The sequence below is a fragment of the Centroberyx affinis genome, unplaced genomic scaffold, assembly GCF_046629955.1.
Source record: "Centroberyx affinis isolate AG114_WGS23_722 - 3 ecotype Tasmania unplaced genomic scaffold, CSIRO-AGI_Caff_v1 ptg003919l_1, whole genome shotgun sequence".
NCBI lineage: Eukaryota > Metazoa > Chordata > Actinopteri > Beryciformes > Berycidae > Centroberyx > Centroberyx affinis.
The window spans coordinates 175510-194350 of record NW_027281753.1 but is presented as its reverse complement, the minus strand read 5'-3'; the positions used below and the strand labels follow the sequence as shown (position 1 = coordinate 194350).

The 18841-nt window shown below is 40.7% G+C and overlaps 1 protein-coding gene across 1 annotated transcript in view; it reads right to left on the bottom strand.

The window, feature by feature from the left end:
* Positions 1-206: 206 nt before the first annotated feature.
* Positions 207-18841, bottom strand: part of LOC139663128 (syntaxin-binding protein 1) — a 29179-nt gene continuing 10544 nt past the window's right edge. The window contains exons 2-15 of the mRNA XM_071541672.1: positions 14075-14124; positions 12731-12812; positions 11935-12011; positions 11435-11513; positions 10318-10421; positions 7172-7320; positions 5311-5395; positions 4290-4420; positions 2944-3051; positions 2657-2717; positions 1962-2027; positions 1779-1859; positions 1336-1473; positions 207-229 (exon numbers count right to left, since the gene is read on the bottom strand). Coding sequence (XP_071397773.1) covers positions 1423-1473; positions 1779-1859; positions 1962-2027; positions 2657-2717; positions 2944-3051; positions 4290-4420; positions 5311-5395; positions 7172-7320; positions 10318-10421; positions 11435-11513; positions 11935-12011; positions 12731-12812; positions 14075-14124 — 1124 coding nt within the window. The 3' untranslated portion in view covers positions 207-229; positions 1336-1422. The remainder of the gene's footprint in view (positions 230-1335; positions 1474-1778; positions 1860-1961; positions 2028-2656; positions 2718-2943; positions 3052-4289; positions 4421-5310; positions 5396-7171; positions 7321-10317; positions 10422-11434; positions 11514-11934; positions 12012-12730; positions 12813-14074; positions 14125-18841) is intronic.

Below are 18841 nucleotides of genomic sequence, written 5' to 3'. Positions count from 1 at the left end.
AATATGTGAAAGAAAACGAGGCAGTGAAAAAGGAGAGGACACTTTGCATAAATAATAAGAATAACAAGATAAAAGGGAATAAGAAAGAGAGGAGCAAAGACACAGAAGTTGCATCTTACGTCTGTGATGATGGGCACGCCCAGGTGGGCCATGTTGGTGATGATCTCACTGTCCTCAGGAGGGATCTGAGCGTGCTGGATCAGCTTGTTCAGGTTCTCCTCCGTTATGCCTGAACACACACACACACACACACACACACAGTAAGACACACACTAAGGTCATGAGAATCGTTTACTTCTGACCATGCATTGTGATTGGACAAGGTGTTTCATCAGTGCTTATAACCGTAAGTTGTACCTTATGACTCAAACAGTATCCTGTCTACAATATAGTGCTCTCTCTCGTATGTTATTGCTTAAAATATAATAACCTGTAATAATTCTGTTGAATTTGAGGCCTAGGCCACTCTAACCTGGGAAACCATCTGCATTTCACAGGCTGCTTTTCTTTTTCTTCTTTTAAGGCACATTACTGGAACATCATTTTTAATGGGCTTGAACTGAACTGCTAACTAATAGCTCTAATTCGGCTGTAGTAGTTTTGTTAATTGGTTTGTTGGGAGTCCAATATGGTTTCCTGAGTGAGTCTTAATGAGTGACGGGCTTTACTGGCAACCAGCAGTGCTAGTTGTCCCTTTCATAGAGTTGATTGCTGGTGGACAAATTTGTTTTTTTTTGTTTATTTTACAGCACCTTTGTAAAGAAAAGTGATTTACAAATATGTAGAGAAAAGTGACAGACAACACCAGGTGTTATAATTACTTTCAGTTGACAGCCTGTACCCATGACATCCATATGCAGATGGATTGTGAGGTTAATTGCAAAGTTAATTCCTCTGTTTTCCTCAGTTTTTACCCCCAGGCGGTTAGATTACTGAACAGTAGCATTTTACATAACTCATAGTGATTATTATTTGTGGGATCTCTTATTTATTGTTTTTGTTTTGTTTATATATAGTTTTTAAGGGCTGAGATAGAGCCAGGGCAGATGCATTTCATTGCATTTGAATGTACATTGTACTTTTTAAAATGTGTGTGACAATAAACTTGAACTTGAACTCTGCACTGTAAGCCTTACATTTCAGTGGTTCCATGTGTAGTAGCCTAAGTCTGCATTGACATTAAAAAAGGCAATGGAGCAAGAGCTGAAACATTACCAAAATAGTGCAGAATGTAATTACAGTAAAACAAATTGGAACAGTAGCACAGGGCAGCAGCACAGAGGCTGTATAGACTTTGGATATGGATTCTTCATGCAGTCCGTAGCTCTTCCTTACCGTTCTTGAGGAAGATGTAGAGCAGGATGATGCGGATCTTGTCATATGTGGTGACGTTGGCATCCAGCAGGATGGGCACGATGGCCCTCATGGGGTCCTTGATCTTCTCTCCTCAGCGTCTGTGCCCATAGCCAGATCCTACACAGACAGGCACACAGGACTCAGACCTCAGACCGCATACACATTTGTTCTTTAAAATGTTTTGAGAACCAGGTTTCTTCCTGAAAACTCTCAAATTCACACTTCCAGGGGCTGCGAAAAAACATTTTATTTTGACGGACCTAGTTATGGAAAGGTTTTGTAAACAATTGAGGAATTTATTGTCAAAATCTTGCGCTATTCAAACGCATTGCATGAGAACAATTTATTTATTTTTGACAATTAAAATTCCTCTAGTGAATATATATAGCATGTATGACCTGACTCTATTACTGTTATCTTACCTGTTCCACACGGCACAGCTTGTCCACTGTTCCCTGGTAATGCTTCATACAGTCCTCAGCCAGCTGCAGGTGAGTGGAGTACTGAAAAAGAGAAGGAAACAGAGTCAATATACACACACACACATATAAACACACACGCACACATACACACACGCACACACACACACAGACAGACAAACACACCTTGCTGAGCTCCTTCTGGTACTGAGGCATCTTCTTCAGCATCTGGGAGAGATCCCTCATTGTGGTCTGTTGGAAAAGAAGCAACATACACTCATATAAATTATGCAGAATAAATGGATGACATCAAATGGAGTATTAAATCTGCTTAGAGCATAGCTCCAAAATGAAATATCTGCCAGTTGAAAATAGAAACACCTACTCTTACAAAGTGATTGATTAATACAACACAAGCAAGGATCTATTCAGGAGAGAGAGTAAGTGCCATAAATCTAAGTTCTTGGCCAACAGGACATAGGTGCCATATTTTAAAAGATAGCGTGTAACTTCAGCCCTTGTTTGACAAACTGAATTTTTTCAAAAAATTGATATATAGCATTTTGGGATAGATCTCTTCACTTGAACTGGACACTTAGACTGAACTTGCAGTGTGTGCATGTTGGTTAATTTGAGATGTGAGCCAGTATGCACTCACATCTCTAATGGTTATTTGGAAACATTTATTACCTAAATAGTTGTATTAATTTATCCTATCATTTACAATACATGCATGATGGCAACAACTAGAATTTCTCATGAATAAGGAAAGTCATCACCCTCAAGTCATCACTATTTCCAGGCTGTATCCAGCCAGTAACCAATATCCTGGCTCAGACTATAATATTTTTAAATGTCTCTTAGCTGCCCTTCCTCCTCACCTTCTCCCCAGTGTTCATCCTCTTGCTAGAGGAAAATTCCTTCAGCTGGCGTGTCACTTCCCTAATGGCAAACACACAAAAAAGCAGCATTAGGTAAAGTGTAACTGAGCCGAATTGGCTTACTGATCAGTAATTCAATAGCCAACAAGTTAAATGGGGGAAACATAAGAGCAATAAGGCATTACACAAAGTTTTAGTCACATTTTCCACAAAGCCATCATGTTATTCATCAGACAGAGTGGCTAAAGAGTAAGAGAAAGGATATATGAAAAAGAGGGTATACTCACTGGGAAACCTCGGCTATGTGTTTGTGTCTCAGGCCGACCCACAGGTCATCGTCTTCGTGCAGAAGAACCTCCTTCTCACGAGAGTCTCCCATGCCGCTGGTCTCATACCTGCAGCAAGAGGAAAGAAACAGAGAAGCAATCAGTCGCATGTGGACAAAAAAAACACAAACAGGGAGACACATAGATAATAATAATCATATAAAACAAGAGAAGGATAGACAGAAGGGGAGACAGACAAGTAGCGGAAAGGAACTAAAAAAACTGGAGGCAAAAACTTCTATAATAGTAATATTCATAATCCTAATTGCACAAACATGAATTCTTAAACTAATACCACTAATAATAATAATAATGATAATAATACATATAAAAAGAATAAGTATAATAAAAACATGAATAATGGCAGTGACCTCCCAAAAAGATGTGGCTAGACAAATTAAAAGACAATTGTTTTAGGCTTTAACTTGAACAATGGTCTGTATTTGTTTTACTGTTGTTTTAGTTATCCTGTGCACTTGCCCTTTTGTTTTAACAAATTTTATAGTAGTATATTTTGCTGGTATACTGGTGTTGTTGGTATGTTGATATGTTCGATTGGGTAAGTGGCTTAAAGAAACATCTCACCTCAAAAGAAGCCATGAAACAGAACAGAAACTGAGTAACAGCAATCTTTTTATTGACTTGCATTCATTCTGTCACTTAAACCGTCACCACTGCCAGCCTTATCTTAACTTTCACCTTAACCTTTAACCTTAATCTAACTCTCGTTCTAACTCAACATCCTAACCCTGAAATTAAAGCTGCATTTCACTATTTCACACTTTGGCAGCCCCAAGTTGCAGCGAAGGGAAAATGTTTGAATTTCATCAAGTCTGAAGGCCCTCATTGCCCAGAAATGGTGTAATGTGACATCAGCAAACTGCACTCAGTCCTCAGTCCTAAATTTCTTCCTTTATTAGTGGCTGGTAGGGGTGAAAATGGTTAAAAAAAAATCTATATTGTTACAGCAGGTGTATGTATTTTGTTCTCAGGTTTTGATTTGTCACTTCTTGTGCGCCAACAAGATTTTCTGCCAGTGTTCATATCCAGAACCAGAATTTCATTTGGGAAAACAGGGTGAATTTATAGCGTCTCAATTAGTGGTACTGGGACGCTCTTCACTGTTGCAGTCCCAAATTAGAGTCAGGCGAGAGTCAAGACAGGTCTATTTTTCCATGAAAGTCTTGCCTACCCTTTTCTCAATTAAGTCTGAAAAACAGTCCTCACAAGTAACCACCTTTCTGGTTATTATTCTTTACAGTAGACATTTGGCTGCTGAAAAATAGAGGACAAACACGAACACGTACTTGTAAACATCGTTTTCGATGGGCAGCAGGTCGTAGCCCATGGCCTGGAAGGTGAGCTCATGGAGGACAGGGGACACGGGGTCAAAGGCCCGGTCCAGGATGATCAGCTGGGAGCGAGCCTTATCTGGACCCTACAGAGAGAGAGAGGGAGAGAGAGAGAGAGAGAGAGAGAGAGAGAGGGGAGAAAGTGAGATAGACAAGAAGAGAAAGAAAGAGACGGAGAAAGAGAGATGCAGTGAGAGAGAAGGAAAGACAAGATTCAAGATTCAATAATTTATTGCCTGGTCAACAAAGGTGATAGGAATTTGCCTCAGTGCAACTCTTAAGATGATAGACCATACACAAAATACACAGCATACATAAAATACATTAAAAAAAATGAAGATAGATAAAATGGATAGAATGTTAAAAGGAGAGAGAGAAGTGGAGGCAGAACAAGAGAGAAGATTGGAGGGATGGGAAATGAAAATATGAGAAATATGAGGAATGAAAGGAGCAATAATATAAACATGCAATATCATTCTTCTGCAGTTCAACCTTATAAACTGCAGCAACTGTAAGATAAATTAATTATACATTCTGCAGCCTTGAATATTATAAAGGCCATACACTGTAATTCAGTGATTTGAGGTACAGTAGGAAATATTAATTTGCACATAACAAGATGAGAGAGAGAGAGGAGAGAAAATATTCAAATTGTGGAGGTGAGATTAAAACACATCCCAATCCTCAGTCACAGGTGCTGGATAAAGAAAAATAAAGTGTGCACACTGTGTAATGCTCCCACTGAGTATTTATTAACACCTACACTGCTGAGTCTGATGAAGAGCCGGTGAAATGTTACAGCAGTGTAGGTGTTAATAAATACACCGTGGGAGCATTAGACAGTGTGCAGATTTTATTTGTTTGCTGAGATTACTTACAAAACAAAAAAGCAAACAAAAACACATCATGAATTGGATAAGACACAATAAATGACAGCAGAATTGTGGGGAAAGTAAAAAGAAAACGGCAAGCTCACCTCTCCCATGGTGGGGTCATCTGCCTTGTAGGCGTCCAGCTTGTCCTGAACCAGCTGGGCCAGGGTGGCGTTGTCCTTGTACTCCCTGACAGACAGACAGACAGACAGATGGAGGGACAGACAGACAGGCAGATAAGTTAGACAGATGGAAAGATATGGAAGTAGACAGACAGACAGACAGACGGGTTAACAGACAGACAGACAGACGGGTTAACAGACAGACAGACAAACAGACAGACAGGCAGATAAGTCAGACAGATGGAAAGATATGAAAGACAGACAGACAGACGTGTTAGCAGACAGGCAGATAGATAGATAGATAGATAGATAGATAGATAGATAGATAGATAGATAGATAGATAGATAGATAGATAGATAAAAAGACAGACGGATGAACAGACAGAGGCACAGAGGCAGACAGACAGACAGATGGAAACATATGGAAGTAGATGGACAGAAAGACAGATGGATGAACATGGAAATGAGGAGACAGAAAGACAGACGGATGAACAGACAGACAGACAGGGAGACATGAATAGGGAAGAAGGGAGGCAGACAGCGAGAGACAGACGGACAAATGCGTCGACATTCAGGAAGGCAGACAGACAGATGAGACAGAACAATGCAAGCAAGAGAAAAACAACAAAAACAGAAATACACGTTGGTGAAAATCTAAAAAAAAAAATACATCTAAAATATATTTTGAATGCATTTCTATGATAGATCTAGTGAAACTGTCAGCTGGGGTGTAGTGAAGAGACAACTCTGCCCCAGTTTATAAAATCTAAGGACAAATACTGATCTCATGGGATACACTGACATTCAGAAAAATATGCTGAATCAGCGCTGTAAGAATTGTATTAAGTAATCTATGACCCCTATCCACCCTCTATCGCTGACCAGGAGGCCAGGATACGCAATTGCTTAAAAAATGACACACACAATAAAGTCACTTTTTCACAATAGAGACGACTAAGCTAGATAATTAGAGATCCAACAGAGATGTCTAGTGAGAAGATAATATATCACAAAGCTAAATACCGTAATACTAATATTGCTTTATCGTTTGCTTTTTCTGGCTTGAGAATGAGGCTTTGTAGCCTTCGTAGCTGAAATATTAGCACTGGTTACACTGGTCACTCGCTTGTAGCACCGTCCTCCATTGCTGAGTGGGTGAAAATGCGAGTAGGTGGAGGAGGAGATGTGGTCAAAGTGTCTTGAAATTCAAAAGGTCGGGAAGTTTTTGTTCCAAATCAGAGATTACAGGCAAGAAAGTGAATTTTGAAAGCCAGAAATCTCAGGTAATCATTCATTATTGATGAATACCCTGCAGATAGCCTATATTATGGTCATTTTGTGCTGTGGGGCAGTAAAAACCTTAATTACTGCACCTTTAAATGTCATTTTTGAGATGATATGAGCCAGTACCATCCACTGAATACATAGCGTCCTGAAGCAGAGGCAGGATAGAGTCTGCAGGTTTTCACTCCAACCAAACCCTACAGCAGCTGATTCCACTGATTAGTTCCTCCTCTATGGTTGAAGGTGAGCTGATCAGTGAAATCACCTGCTGTAGTGTTTAGTTGGAGTGAAAGCCTGCAGACTCTCGGCCCTCCATGGCACAGTTTCTCTTCCCTGTCCTAAAGCGTTAGCATAGGAACTGGAGCAAGCTATAAACTCAAAACACACAGTGAAAATGGCAACAACAAGCTTCTCATCGTCATCGCACAGCGCCTAGGTCGACAAAAGACCTTCTCTGTCAAAATCTGCTGTTTCCTTGAATGCTAAGAAGCCTTTGGGAAGCCAGACTCCACCCACGGGTGCGTGTGGGTTCGGGTTAGCGCCCTCTACTGCTGCTCACCCTCGGTATCTGACGGCGGGATACTCCTTCAGGGTGGCACACAAAGTGGCCAGCTGCTCCGCCAGCCTCTCCATCACTGGGTTCTTCAGCTGGGTCTTATGGGGGCTGTAGAAACTCTGGAAGGCATCTGGATTGTCCAGAGAGTACACCTGCACACACACACACACACACACACACACACACACATTAAATCACACGTCCATAGTGTCCTATCCAATAATGAAAATAGTAGTGACGTACTCCAGTGCCCACAGCTTCCAGATTATGGATCTCAGTTGCACAATGGGAATCAATATTCAGCAATACACTGCAAAACATTTTAACTTATTTTCAGACCTATCAAGCTTATTCTGTGATATTTTTAGTCAAATTATCTCACTGCACCGGCAGATAATCATGCTGGTTTCAATAAATTTCACTTGATACATGCCAATATGACTTCTTTCAAGAAATCATCATAAGACAATGAAGAAAATCTTGAAACTTGCTCCAAGACATTTCCATGTTTACAATAAGTAAATGTCCTGAAACAAGTTACATGTAAAAACCGGTAAAATTATCTACCAGTGCAGTAAGATGATTTCACAAAAAAACCCAACTAAAATAAGCTTAATAACTCTGGGTACAAGATAAAATAACTTAACAAGTTTGTCAGTTTTTGCAGGGTGTACAGTGTTCAGACAACAATGGCTTCATTTATTGTTAGAAATTACTACTGCATCACATCACACATACGGCCTTCTTCTTCTTTTCTATCTAGTATTTCTGTCGCACGCCACTGAAAAGGGCAAAGCTCGGCCTCCTGGCTACTGTGTCAGGCAGCAACACAGAGATACAGAGTGACAAGACAGTGAAGGGGGCGTTGTTTCCCTGCTTTTGTTGATCGGCGCTCTTCTCCTATCCATCAATGACCGTCCTTCCCACTCTACTTCCACTCTGCTTTCTGCCTCCTATTTAGCATCTTTCCTTGCTCAGTCTTGATCACATTCTGCTCCTTTCTCCCAACCCAAAAAACACACACACACACACACACACTGGCATCATCTCTCATCTCCCGGAGTCACAAGATGTTTTGGTTTCTTGTTTTTATCTGTATTAGTGTCTTTTGCTGCTCTGTAAAGCCCTGTTTGACAAATCTGCCTTTTAAAAGCACTCTCTTACTCTGTGTCCTTCCTATCCTTCCTATCCTATCATGCTCCCTTCTCCTGCCCTCTCCCTTTCCTACATTTACTGTTCCCTTTCCTCCTCTCCTCTCTCCTCTCCTTGACTCTATACCTCTCCTCTCCTGCATCACTCGCAGCCCGCTCCCTCCTCCCGCCCCATCTGTCCACGGTCACATGACGGTCCTTCTGCTCTGCAGATGGGTCCCTATGCTAGCCCGGCTCCCATTCGCCACCGTCCGCAGTGTGGATCCCAACTCGTCCAATGAGAGCAAGAGTGCGGGTGGATGGGCGGGCTCATGAGGCAGCACTTTTGCCTGGAGCAGAAAAACCCCCTGACTCTGAATTAATCGTTGTAGACAGGGGGAGAGCAAGGCATTGTGGGCCAGCCAGCATCTTCAGCCAGTGAGAGAGCAAGGGATAGACAGAGGGAGGAGGAGTGGTATGGAGGGAAGGAGGGAGGGAGAGAGTGGCGAGGAAGAAATGTAGGAAGAGGCAGATTTCTGGAGAAAAGGGAGAGGTAAGTAGGAATAAATACAGATACAGCAGTATAGAGCAGTATGTGCGAAAGCAGGGAAAGAGGTATGGAGGGGCGTAAAAAGGAGAGATGGAAGGAGGCAGGGATTTAGAAAGTGAGGGATGGTGGGAAAGAAGGGAGAGGGAAGGGAGGAAGGGAAGGTGATGTGACAATGTGAGTCCTTCTGGAACAGTCTGCCAGTAAACAGAGTGACTGGTGAGTCACAAACATTGTGCCAAGGCTGCCAGGGCCCCGGAGCAACGGCCACCTGAATGTGTGTGTGTGTGTGCGTGTGCGTGTGTGCTGTCTGTTTGTGTGTGTGCATGTACTCTGCTGTAATCTCTGAATTCTCTCCCTCCGTCACTTTTTATCTGTCTCTGATCCTAATAACCGATAACCTCTCCATTAGTGTTTCTGTCCATGTCCTTTCCAGTATCACTCTCCTTCAACCTGGCTTTCCATCTTAATCGATCTCTTACTGCTGCGGCTGGAGCTTTCTATCTCTGGATCTCTCTCTCTCTCTCTCTCTCTCTCTCTCTCTCTCCCTTGTGCTTAGTTTTCACAGACAGTGACCAACAACAGCAACGTAAACCGATGTCATGCATTGTCTTCTGGGAGGAGCGATGAGAGTTGGAGAGCGGTGAGAGTGGTGAAAACAAAGGTGGAAATGACTCAGAAATAACTCTGCCATTACACAACTCATTCTGCAACTAAGCACTGGTGACAACAACTTAGTTTTTACTTAACGTTAACAACAAGATAGAAAGAAGGCTGCTGATAGCAAGATGAAACTGTCACCAAAAGAGGTAACAATCAATTTAGCCTCAATTTTATTCAATTTAGCCTTTTGTATAAGAGCAGAAAATTGCATATAACTGCTAATATCCTCGCAAGCAGAAAAAAAAAATGAAGAAGTGAAATGTATTTTTCACATCGTTGTCACACATACTGTTACATGCCATCTATCTATTTAAAGAGTGCGTAAACACACCGCCAGTCTCCGCCTAGTACACAGTTTTGAGAAAGGTGAGAAAACCCCAACAGGGTCTGGCTGCAGACCTCCAGCGTCAACAGGGTCTGGGGAGTGAGAGCCAATAGAAGTGTGTGTCTGGGATAACAGATCAGCCATCTCTACTTAAGAGGGGGAAACAATTTTCTGAACGCAAAGCATTTGATGCTGCCAAAGATGAAATACCTGCCTTGACAACACTGACTGAGGTGTGTCCAGAAGTTTCAGCCCATACAGAAAAGTGTAACAACTATTTTCTGCCTTTAGAAGCGGATGCAGGGCTTAATTCAAGAAGAATGTTGAAATTACAGGATTAATGCTGTTCACTATATATAACCATGTTTACAGCTGAGCTCAATGCTACATTTAGTGCTGATTCGCTCTTATACATACACAAAAACACAAACATTCTCCACCTCCTTCTCCTTGTCGCTTGACCTTCCTTCTTCTAAATGTTTACCTGAGACTCATAGGGCAAGAAGGCGATGTTGATCTCCGTCAGAGTCTTGATGGTTTTGGAAGCACGGCTCTTCACCAATTCATTGAACAGGGGGTCGGGGCAGGCTGGGAGGGGGGAGACAACCAAACACCAACTCGTCATATTATTGTCAGATGAAAAACTTGCATCTCAATAAGGTGAAACTGAGAAAAACAGACTTTCCTCTAATTATCAGCTGCACATTTTTACATGATGCAAGGGATTCTGAATGGGTTTCCTAGACACCAACCTAGAAACTATGAACTAACCTAGAACATACAGTAAAGGCAGTGATACGCTGGGCAACTTTTGAACTGGGCAACTCTGAAATGCAACAGTGTGTAAGGAGTCAGCATTGTTCTGCCAGGAAACATTTGTTAAACTTTTGGCCAATTTATCATCAGCTACATTGCCTCAAAAATTGCCCAGACTATCTTTACCCTAAAAGAACATTTTAAACTTTTACAGTAACACTGAAATTACAATATTGTCACATGACAGCTGCTTCATACATTCAATTCAATTATTATCATCCATCTAACACCTTTGTGCAGTGAATCAATCTATTTTTCCATGATGAGGGAATTCCAAACTAACAAACTACTGCAGAATCACAGGTAACTTCTATTGCCTACACAAAAAACTCGTTATATATCGTTATTTTACAATATATTCCAACAGAGATCACAGCAACAGAAAGGGACAATGTGAGGATCTTTGTGCATAATTCAATAATCCATCAAATCTACTTAATTAAATCATCAGAGTCTTTCTGGCAATGGAGTTTGAGTTAAAGTTAATTTATTTAGCTATAAAAAGTGATCCAATATAAAAAGGAGAAAACTCTAAGGGGCTTATAAGAAAATATCATTAATACACAAAAAAAACATAACATTAACACAAAAACGTTCAAGAAACGAAACAACAACAAAACTCAACTAGGACACAAAACACAAGCAAGTAAAATAAAAACAAACGCAATCAGACCTACAGCAGAAAACGACACGTATTCAGTTATTATTGTTGTTATTTTCTGAACACAGGAGATTCATTGATCATCGTGAGCCCACACTCCCCATCTGTCCCCAGGTATACTCACAGTCAGTGAAGAAGACGTGGGCTGCTTTGTATTTAGCTGAATGAGGGTCTTTGAAGTCTGCAATCAGGGTGTGCACAGACTGAGGAGAGAGAGGCAGAGACAATCAGTACGTCTGCACACGTGTGTGTATGACGTCAGTTTACATTCGTGTACGTGTGTGTGTGTGTGTATTGATAGAGAGAGACAGAGAGAGAGAGAGAGAGAGAGAGAGAGAGAGACACCATGGAAACAAAGGAGTGTGTGTGTGTGTGTGTGCGGTTTGCCTCGGCTAAGTCAACAACAGTGTGTTCTCCATCAGCACCCTGGCATATGGCTCCTGTGGGTGCTAACAGCACAGACCTGGCTGCCATAGACACCACTCTAAATATACACTGTGAATATAGTAAGAGTGTGTGTGTATGTGTGTCTGTGTGTGTGTGTGTGTGAGAGAGAGAGAGAGAGAGGGAGAGAGAGAGAGAGAGAGAGAAAGCCAGTGTGTGTGTGTGTGTGTGTGTGTTTACCTTCTCTGTGGGGGTAATCAGGTAAATGGCCTCCAGGGTGGGAAGAGGCTCTCGTCGCTTGTTTATGTCTTCCACAACTATCAGGAAACAGATATACAGGTTTAGAGTTCGATAGACACACAGATAAACAAACAAACAAACCAACAAACAAACAAACAAAACTATGAAAGGGAAGTGAGAAACAGTAGATGCTTAGTGATGTGACCACTGTACACTACCAGTCAAAAGTCACTATGTTTTCCATGATCTTAAAGCCATTTTGATCTAAAGGCTTATGTTTAAATGCTTGAAATTTGTTTCTCAGACAAATATAAATAGTGAAGTTGATGCCTATGTATGAATTTCTTTCCAAAGCCTTTGCCTTTCCTTCAAGGCAAAGGGTGGCTACTTTAAAGAACCTAAAATATAAGTATATATACAGTACTGTGCAAAAGTCTTTGGCACATGTAAAAAACATCCATAAAGCAAAGATGCTTTGGAAATGTACTATAAAGAGCAGTCTAGTGACACGCCAATGCAGAAAACAAATAAACATCAAAGATACATTTTATATAAAAAAGCTAGGGTGCCTAAGACTTTTGCACAGTACTGTATATATAGTTTTGATTTAGGTTTAACACTTTTTTGGTCACTGCATAATTCCATTTGTGTTATTTCATAGTTTTGATGTCTTTACTATTACTCTAAAATGTGGAAAATAGTAAAAATAAAGAAAAATGTGGTGTGTCCAAACGTTTGACTGGTAGTGTATGTCATAGTAGCTGAAATGGCAGAAAAGTACAACTTTATCCCTTACTGGTGATTCCCTCTGTCATGATGTCTGTCATCTTGCAGCAGGATGACAACATCCTCATGCTCAGCTGGTCCACGATCAGCGCCTGGCAACAAGGAAGAAACCAGTAAATATACACACATGGCTATTATACACAGTACATGTTGCTCAACCTCTAAGAGAATAAGTTTCATTCAAAAAAGCTATATATGCATTTTGAGAACTTCTTTTTGCCCGATGTGCATTACTCAATATCATATTCATTTATTTAATTTTGAGGAAAAATGTCTTTAGTTTGCTGATACCTGCAGCAGTAACTGTCACTTATTTTCATGCCTGCAACCATGAATAATTCATTTGGGATAAACTGTCTTCATTGTTTGGAAAATCCTGCAGTACTGATGATGCAGGATAGCTGCAGCATGCTCAGCCCTTAAACCATGATGTAAGATTAATCTAAACTCCCCAAAAACATTAGAATAATAGATCTGGCTACATGTTGCTCACACACCCACTCTAAAAATGAGAAGTCAGTTACAGCTGTGTTAGGCGCAGACACCAGATATAGATATAGATTGAATGGTGTCTTCTGCTTTCCAACTTTTGAAGCTATATATATATATGTATATATAATGTGTAACCATGGTGCAGTAATGATAAATAATTTATACAGGGATGGAACGATGTTGAGCTAAAGCCCAGTGGGGCGATTTCATTGTCAGCTTCATAATGTCTCTATTGGCTCCCATTCAAATATTGAGCAGAGAGGAAAATTTAGCATCAGCCCAGGCAGAACATTAGTAGCCACAGGCAACAGGTTTGTAAATTATCATTCCCTGGATTTATATCGACAAAGTCTGAAATAGGACAACACCCTACGCAGTCGTTCTCAATCCTGGTCCTCGGGAGCCAGAGTCCTGCTGGTTTTTTACCTGGTAGTTGATCACTCATTACTCTCAGTCAGCCCAGGTGAATCTATCAGGTAATCAACTACCAGGTAGAGTAGAAAACCTGAGGACCAGGACAGAGAACCGCTGCCCAACAGCCAAGCTGTCACTGAACAGATTAGACCAGGGAGAGGCAGCCATGAGCCACGGAGGGCCGAGACCAAAACACTACAGCAGCTGATGTCACTGATCAGTTCCTCCTCTCTGGTTGAAGGTGAGCTGATCAGTGAAATCAGCTGCTGTAGGGTTTGGTTGGAGTGAAAACCTGCAGCCTCTCGGCCCTCCATGACCCACGGCTGCCCGTCCCTGGATTAGACGCAGTTTTTCCTCAACAGGGGCATTTTTTGTAATCATGACAAATACCTGCAAATTCATCCTACTTGTTAATTGAAGTGTTTCTGACTCTGGTGCTGACTCTTACCTTCCATTCTCCCTTCTTCTTGACCTTCTTGATAACATCATTCATAATCTCTGTAAAACAGAAAAAAACAGAAAAGGTTTCAGCAATCTGAGTGATACAGAATCTCTGTTGAACAAACTCTTTAGCACTCCTCAACATCTTCCTCCCATAGTTTCAAAACCAGGGTGCAGAAGTGCATGAATAGAATGGAATAGAATAGAATAGAATAGAATAGAATAGAATAGAATAGAATAGAACATTATTCTCTCGCTCTCTCTCACACACATACCTACACTCACACACACACATACACACACACATTGTGTATCAGCAGGTCCAGGTGCATCTATTCCCCCACGGTGAGCTAAGCTCCAACCACAGAGTGTGTATGCATGTGTGTGCATGTCAAAACACACACACACACACACACACGCATGCATGCACACAGACACACACATATGTATATTTCTTTGCCAAGTGTTCACATATGGCTCCGTCTTACATTACAGTATGTGCTCCATTTATCTTTAGCAAACTACATTTACAGCTGAGTTTTGTTATGTGATGATGTGTCTACAAATAGATATTGGCAACCTTTCTGTGAATTATGAACTGTTGAGGGGCTAAGCTCTGTTTCTGCCATTCACAATTAAGAACAAGCACCCACAAGGAACCAATGATCATAATATAGACAATTAGACAACTGCAGAAAATATAAATTTTTAACAAGGTGCTAAATTGCTAAGTTCATTTTATTCCAATTCATTTCTACTAAGAATTTTTGAAACTGCAGTTGAAACAAGTGAAATTATCACACCCTACTGGTATATTTTTTACATTTTTCTGAACAAAAATAGGGTTTTTAAAGATTAAATGACTGTCAGATTTTTATTTCATGCACTGTGTCACTGTGGGGAAGCTTTAAAAAAGCATAATGATAATCCGATACTGTAAATTCCTAAAATGCAGGACAATAAAACACACAGACAAGTCAAATGCGGCCTGCAACAAGGTTAACGACCCCATTTCTGTACCGGTCGAATAAATTCTTTCCAAGGTTGAATAAGCAGAGTTTGTTCAAGGAGCAGAATGAGAATAGATTCTCCTCCGATTGTCAACGGCAGCACTGCGGCCTGTAGAGAATAATCCCATCCAGTGTGGGTCAGGGTGTGACGGCCATGTTTGTGCCACGATGCTGATATTGGCCTGATCAGTGTGCCGGCCATCTGCCGGTCGCATTAGGATAAATCCATTTAGGGTGAATTACTGTTTAACATCATGCTGTATCACTGTGTATATGAACCGCTAAGCCGGGCTAAAACCTGAGGCCGCAGAGATACTGATGGATTACGACAGATTAAAAAGGACTTGTGTAAAAGAGAGGGCCATCGAATAAAGAACAGGGATTTGGGTTCGGTTCATCTGATGCTCGTTTTTTTGCGCGACATGCAAGTCAACATCCAGCAATATTTTCCAGGTGATGAAAACACAGGCTGCTGATTGGTTCCTTTCAAATCAAGAGGGAGGGGCTTGTAGGAGGAGGCAACATTCAGATTCTCTAAAATTCTTATTTCCAGATGGATGGATGGATGGATGGATGGATGGGTGGATGATAGATAGATAGATAGATAGATAGATAGATAGATAGATAGATAGATAGATAGATAGAAAATATTTAAAAAGAAGCACTTAAAGCAATGAAAACCAGAATATAAAATACTCATCAAGGTCAAATGCAGCTGGATGAGTTTGTAGCATTCAGACTTTTACTTCCCATTCATTTGAATGAGGCCATGAAAATAACCTGAAAACTGACATTGAACACAGATTCAACAACAGATCCTGCTACTGTGATTTCCAATTGACTGTTGGTCCAACGTTTTAGAACATAATTTCACCAAATAGCATTTTTATTGATAGAAGAGAGCATAGTGGAGAGATACCATTTAGGAGAGATAGTTCCTGTTTGGGAGACCGGATCTACTTTTATTCTTAAATACTACTTTTAGTGTAAACCAAGAATAGAAAAGCAAAATGACGACCAACCAATTACTGCTTTATTGTCTTAAAAAGCAGGATCTGTTGTTGAATCTGTTCACAAACGTGTTGCATGCTAAGTTTTCAGGCTATTTCCGTGGCCTCATTCAAACACTACAAACTCTACAAACTCGTCCAGCTGCATCCGATCTTGGTGATTAGTTTATATTCTGGTTTTCATTGCGGTCAAGTGCCGCATAACCCCCATGTTTAAACTAAGTGGAGTATTGCTTTAAGAGTAAGTAACGCTAGAAATTTGACTGGGACAATCCAAAAAGAGCGCCAGACTCCAACCTGCCACACTACCGTCTGACTCAGAGGAACTGTAACTGACCTCCTATGGGAAAGAGGATCTTGGAATAGTACGTATATTCTGACTGAATGACTGAGTTCACAGAGGAGAGAGAATCCCCGACTCAGCTCCGATCTATTTCCAGCTTTCCTCTATAGCTATTCTCTAAGTTGCGATGTCAGCACTGGTGTGAGAAAAACAAAAAAACCCTAAAATTTTGGTGATTTTCATGCATTTCCTCAAACTGGTAGGACATTTTGTGTGTTGAGCAGGTTTTGTGACCCTGGAGCTTTTGAAGCCTGCTAGGTTTCCAAGCTCCATGGTTATCATTCTAAAAACAAAGCTGGGTTTCTGAAGTCCTGACTTTTTGAAGATGCGTGTTTTTCATCCAGCAGCAACAGCAGGCCACAGGATGAGAGAGCTAGAAAAACAAAAGGGGCACCGGGGATATCCGTCACTCGTTTTCCCTTTCCTCTGCTGCCGCTCATGTGTTTCCTCTTGTTCTTTGCTGCAACACTTTCCTGACGGAGGTCGGACGAATGTTGCAAGAATGAAATCTCCTGTCACTAACTAATACACTTCATTTTTTTCAAAGTGTGGAACCTCTTTCTCTCCAGCAAAGATGCTCTTGCAAACATATAAACATTAAAACAATCATTTTTGCAAAGGGCTACTTGAACACTTGTGCCTCTGTTTTGACTCAAGATCTAAACATTTGAGTAACATTGTGGTTGAATGGTCGAGTGCCATGTTTTACAGAGACTGTGTTGTAATCCATGCTGGTCGCAGGAGGCATAAAATTGGTCCCCAGATCAGTCTGAGGAAATATGTATCAAAGATAGCGAGCTGTAAGATTGCTGTAAGATAAGTGTGTTAAATTGCCCAAAGCTCTTGCGGTGTAAAGCAGGCTGAATAAATTACTGTGGGCTAGTAAACAAGGTACGTTTGGGTTAATTTTCCAGGACAATTTTCAGCAAATCCAGCTTGTGTCATCATAAGTGCTCTTTTGAAGATATGGTCCCATAAGAAAAAGATTAAAAACCACCAATAAAGGGGCGTCCTGGTGGCTCAGTTGGAATGAAAGTACAACATCCTGGGTTTGAATCCGGTCCAGGACCTTTGTCTCATATCTCCTCTCTCTCTCCCCAATCCTTCCTGTCTCTCTTCACTGTAAACTTTCCAATAAATGCCCAAAAATGATCTTAACCAAAAAAAACCAAAAAAAAAACACTGATGTAATATACTTGCTTAAAATTATCCATGTGAGACCTCATTGTTTCAAATATGTCTTGGCTATATGACCAAAATATCAACATCATGATATCTTTTTTCTTATTTTTTAACAGTATTAATAGTAACAATATTTTATGATATTTGGTTCATCCAATACTTTTTTACTTTGTACAAATACTGTGTGACTCCAGGTTAACATGCAGGTTTATCTACCATCCAAACTGTTTACTCTTGATATTATGTGCTTAGAAGTAAGTAAAAAACTAAATAGATCGGTAGAAAAAGAAATATTGTAGTTGTATGTTTTTTTTTCTGATCACCATATTGTAAACATTTGTTCATCCATGGCTCCATACTTGACTGTGATTCTCAACCTTTTTCATATCAAGGACCCTAATTTAGTCCACATTAAGGCCACAGACCCCCATTTGATGAGATTTTGTCTCTCAGACCTAAATATTTTTATTGTCACATGATTTTGTCCAGAATCCCATGACTGTCTGTATTGTAGGTAGAGAGATAACAGAGAAACTATGATCAAAACAGTCATTCTTCTACATTCTCCAATTGTGTTCACTTCTTGTAAATGAAATAATAGTGAAGTTCAACAATTCATCAATTTGCTGGCACTCCCTCAAGGACCCCTGGTGGTCCCCGGACCCCACGTTGAGAACCACTGCTTTAAGAGACAGGTATACCGTCTGAGCTAAAGTATTGAAGCTCTGTGGCTGCTGCACACTCTCATAATTAAAGATTGAGAATAAAAATCAATGTTTTAGTGGACGCACTCTGGCACTCTGGATGGTTCTGTCTTGACTTCCTGAGAGTGGCACAACAATACAAACCAGTCGGAGAGAAGGGAAGGGACTTGAATAAACACACTGCAACAGCTGTGTCAACCAAACAGGCAGGGTGACAAACACACACACACACACACACACACACACCACACACACACACCTTTAGCATCTCATAATATCTGTCTCTGCCACATCCAGTTTAACAGGACACCCATCCTCATGATACAGCAGTATAGACAATGTACCGTAGCAGCACAGTCTATCTAACAGACCCAAGGCACCCAAGGGTGTTTTTTCATTCCCTTTCCGTTGGCTGTAATATGTGTTATGAACGGGGCTGCTAGATTCTTAAAAAAAAAATACCCAAATTGCAATATTGACTATTACAATTTATAACTTCCAAGTGCAGATCAGGCAGCTTCCCAA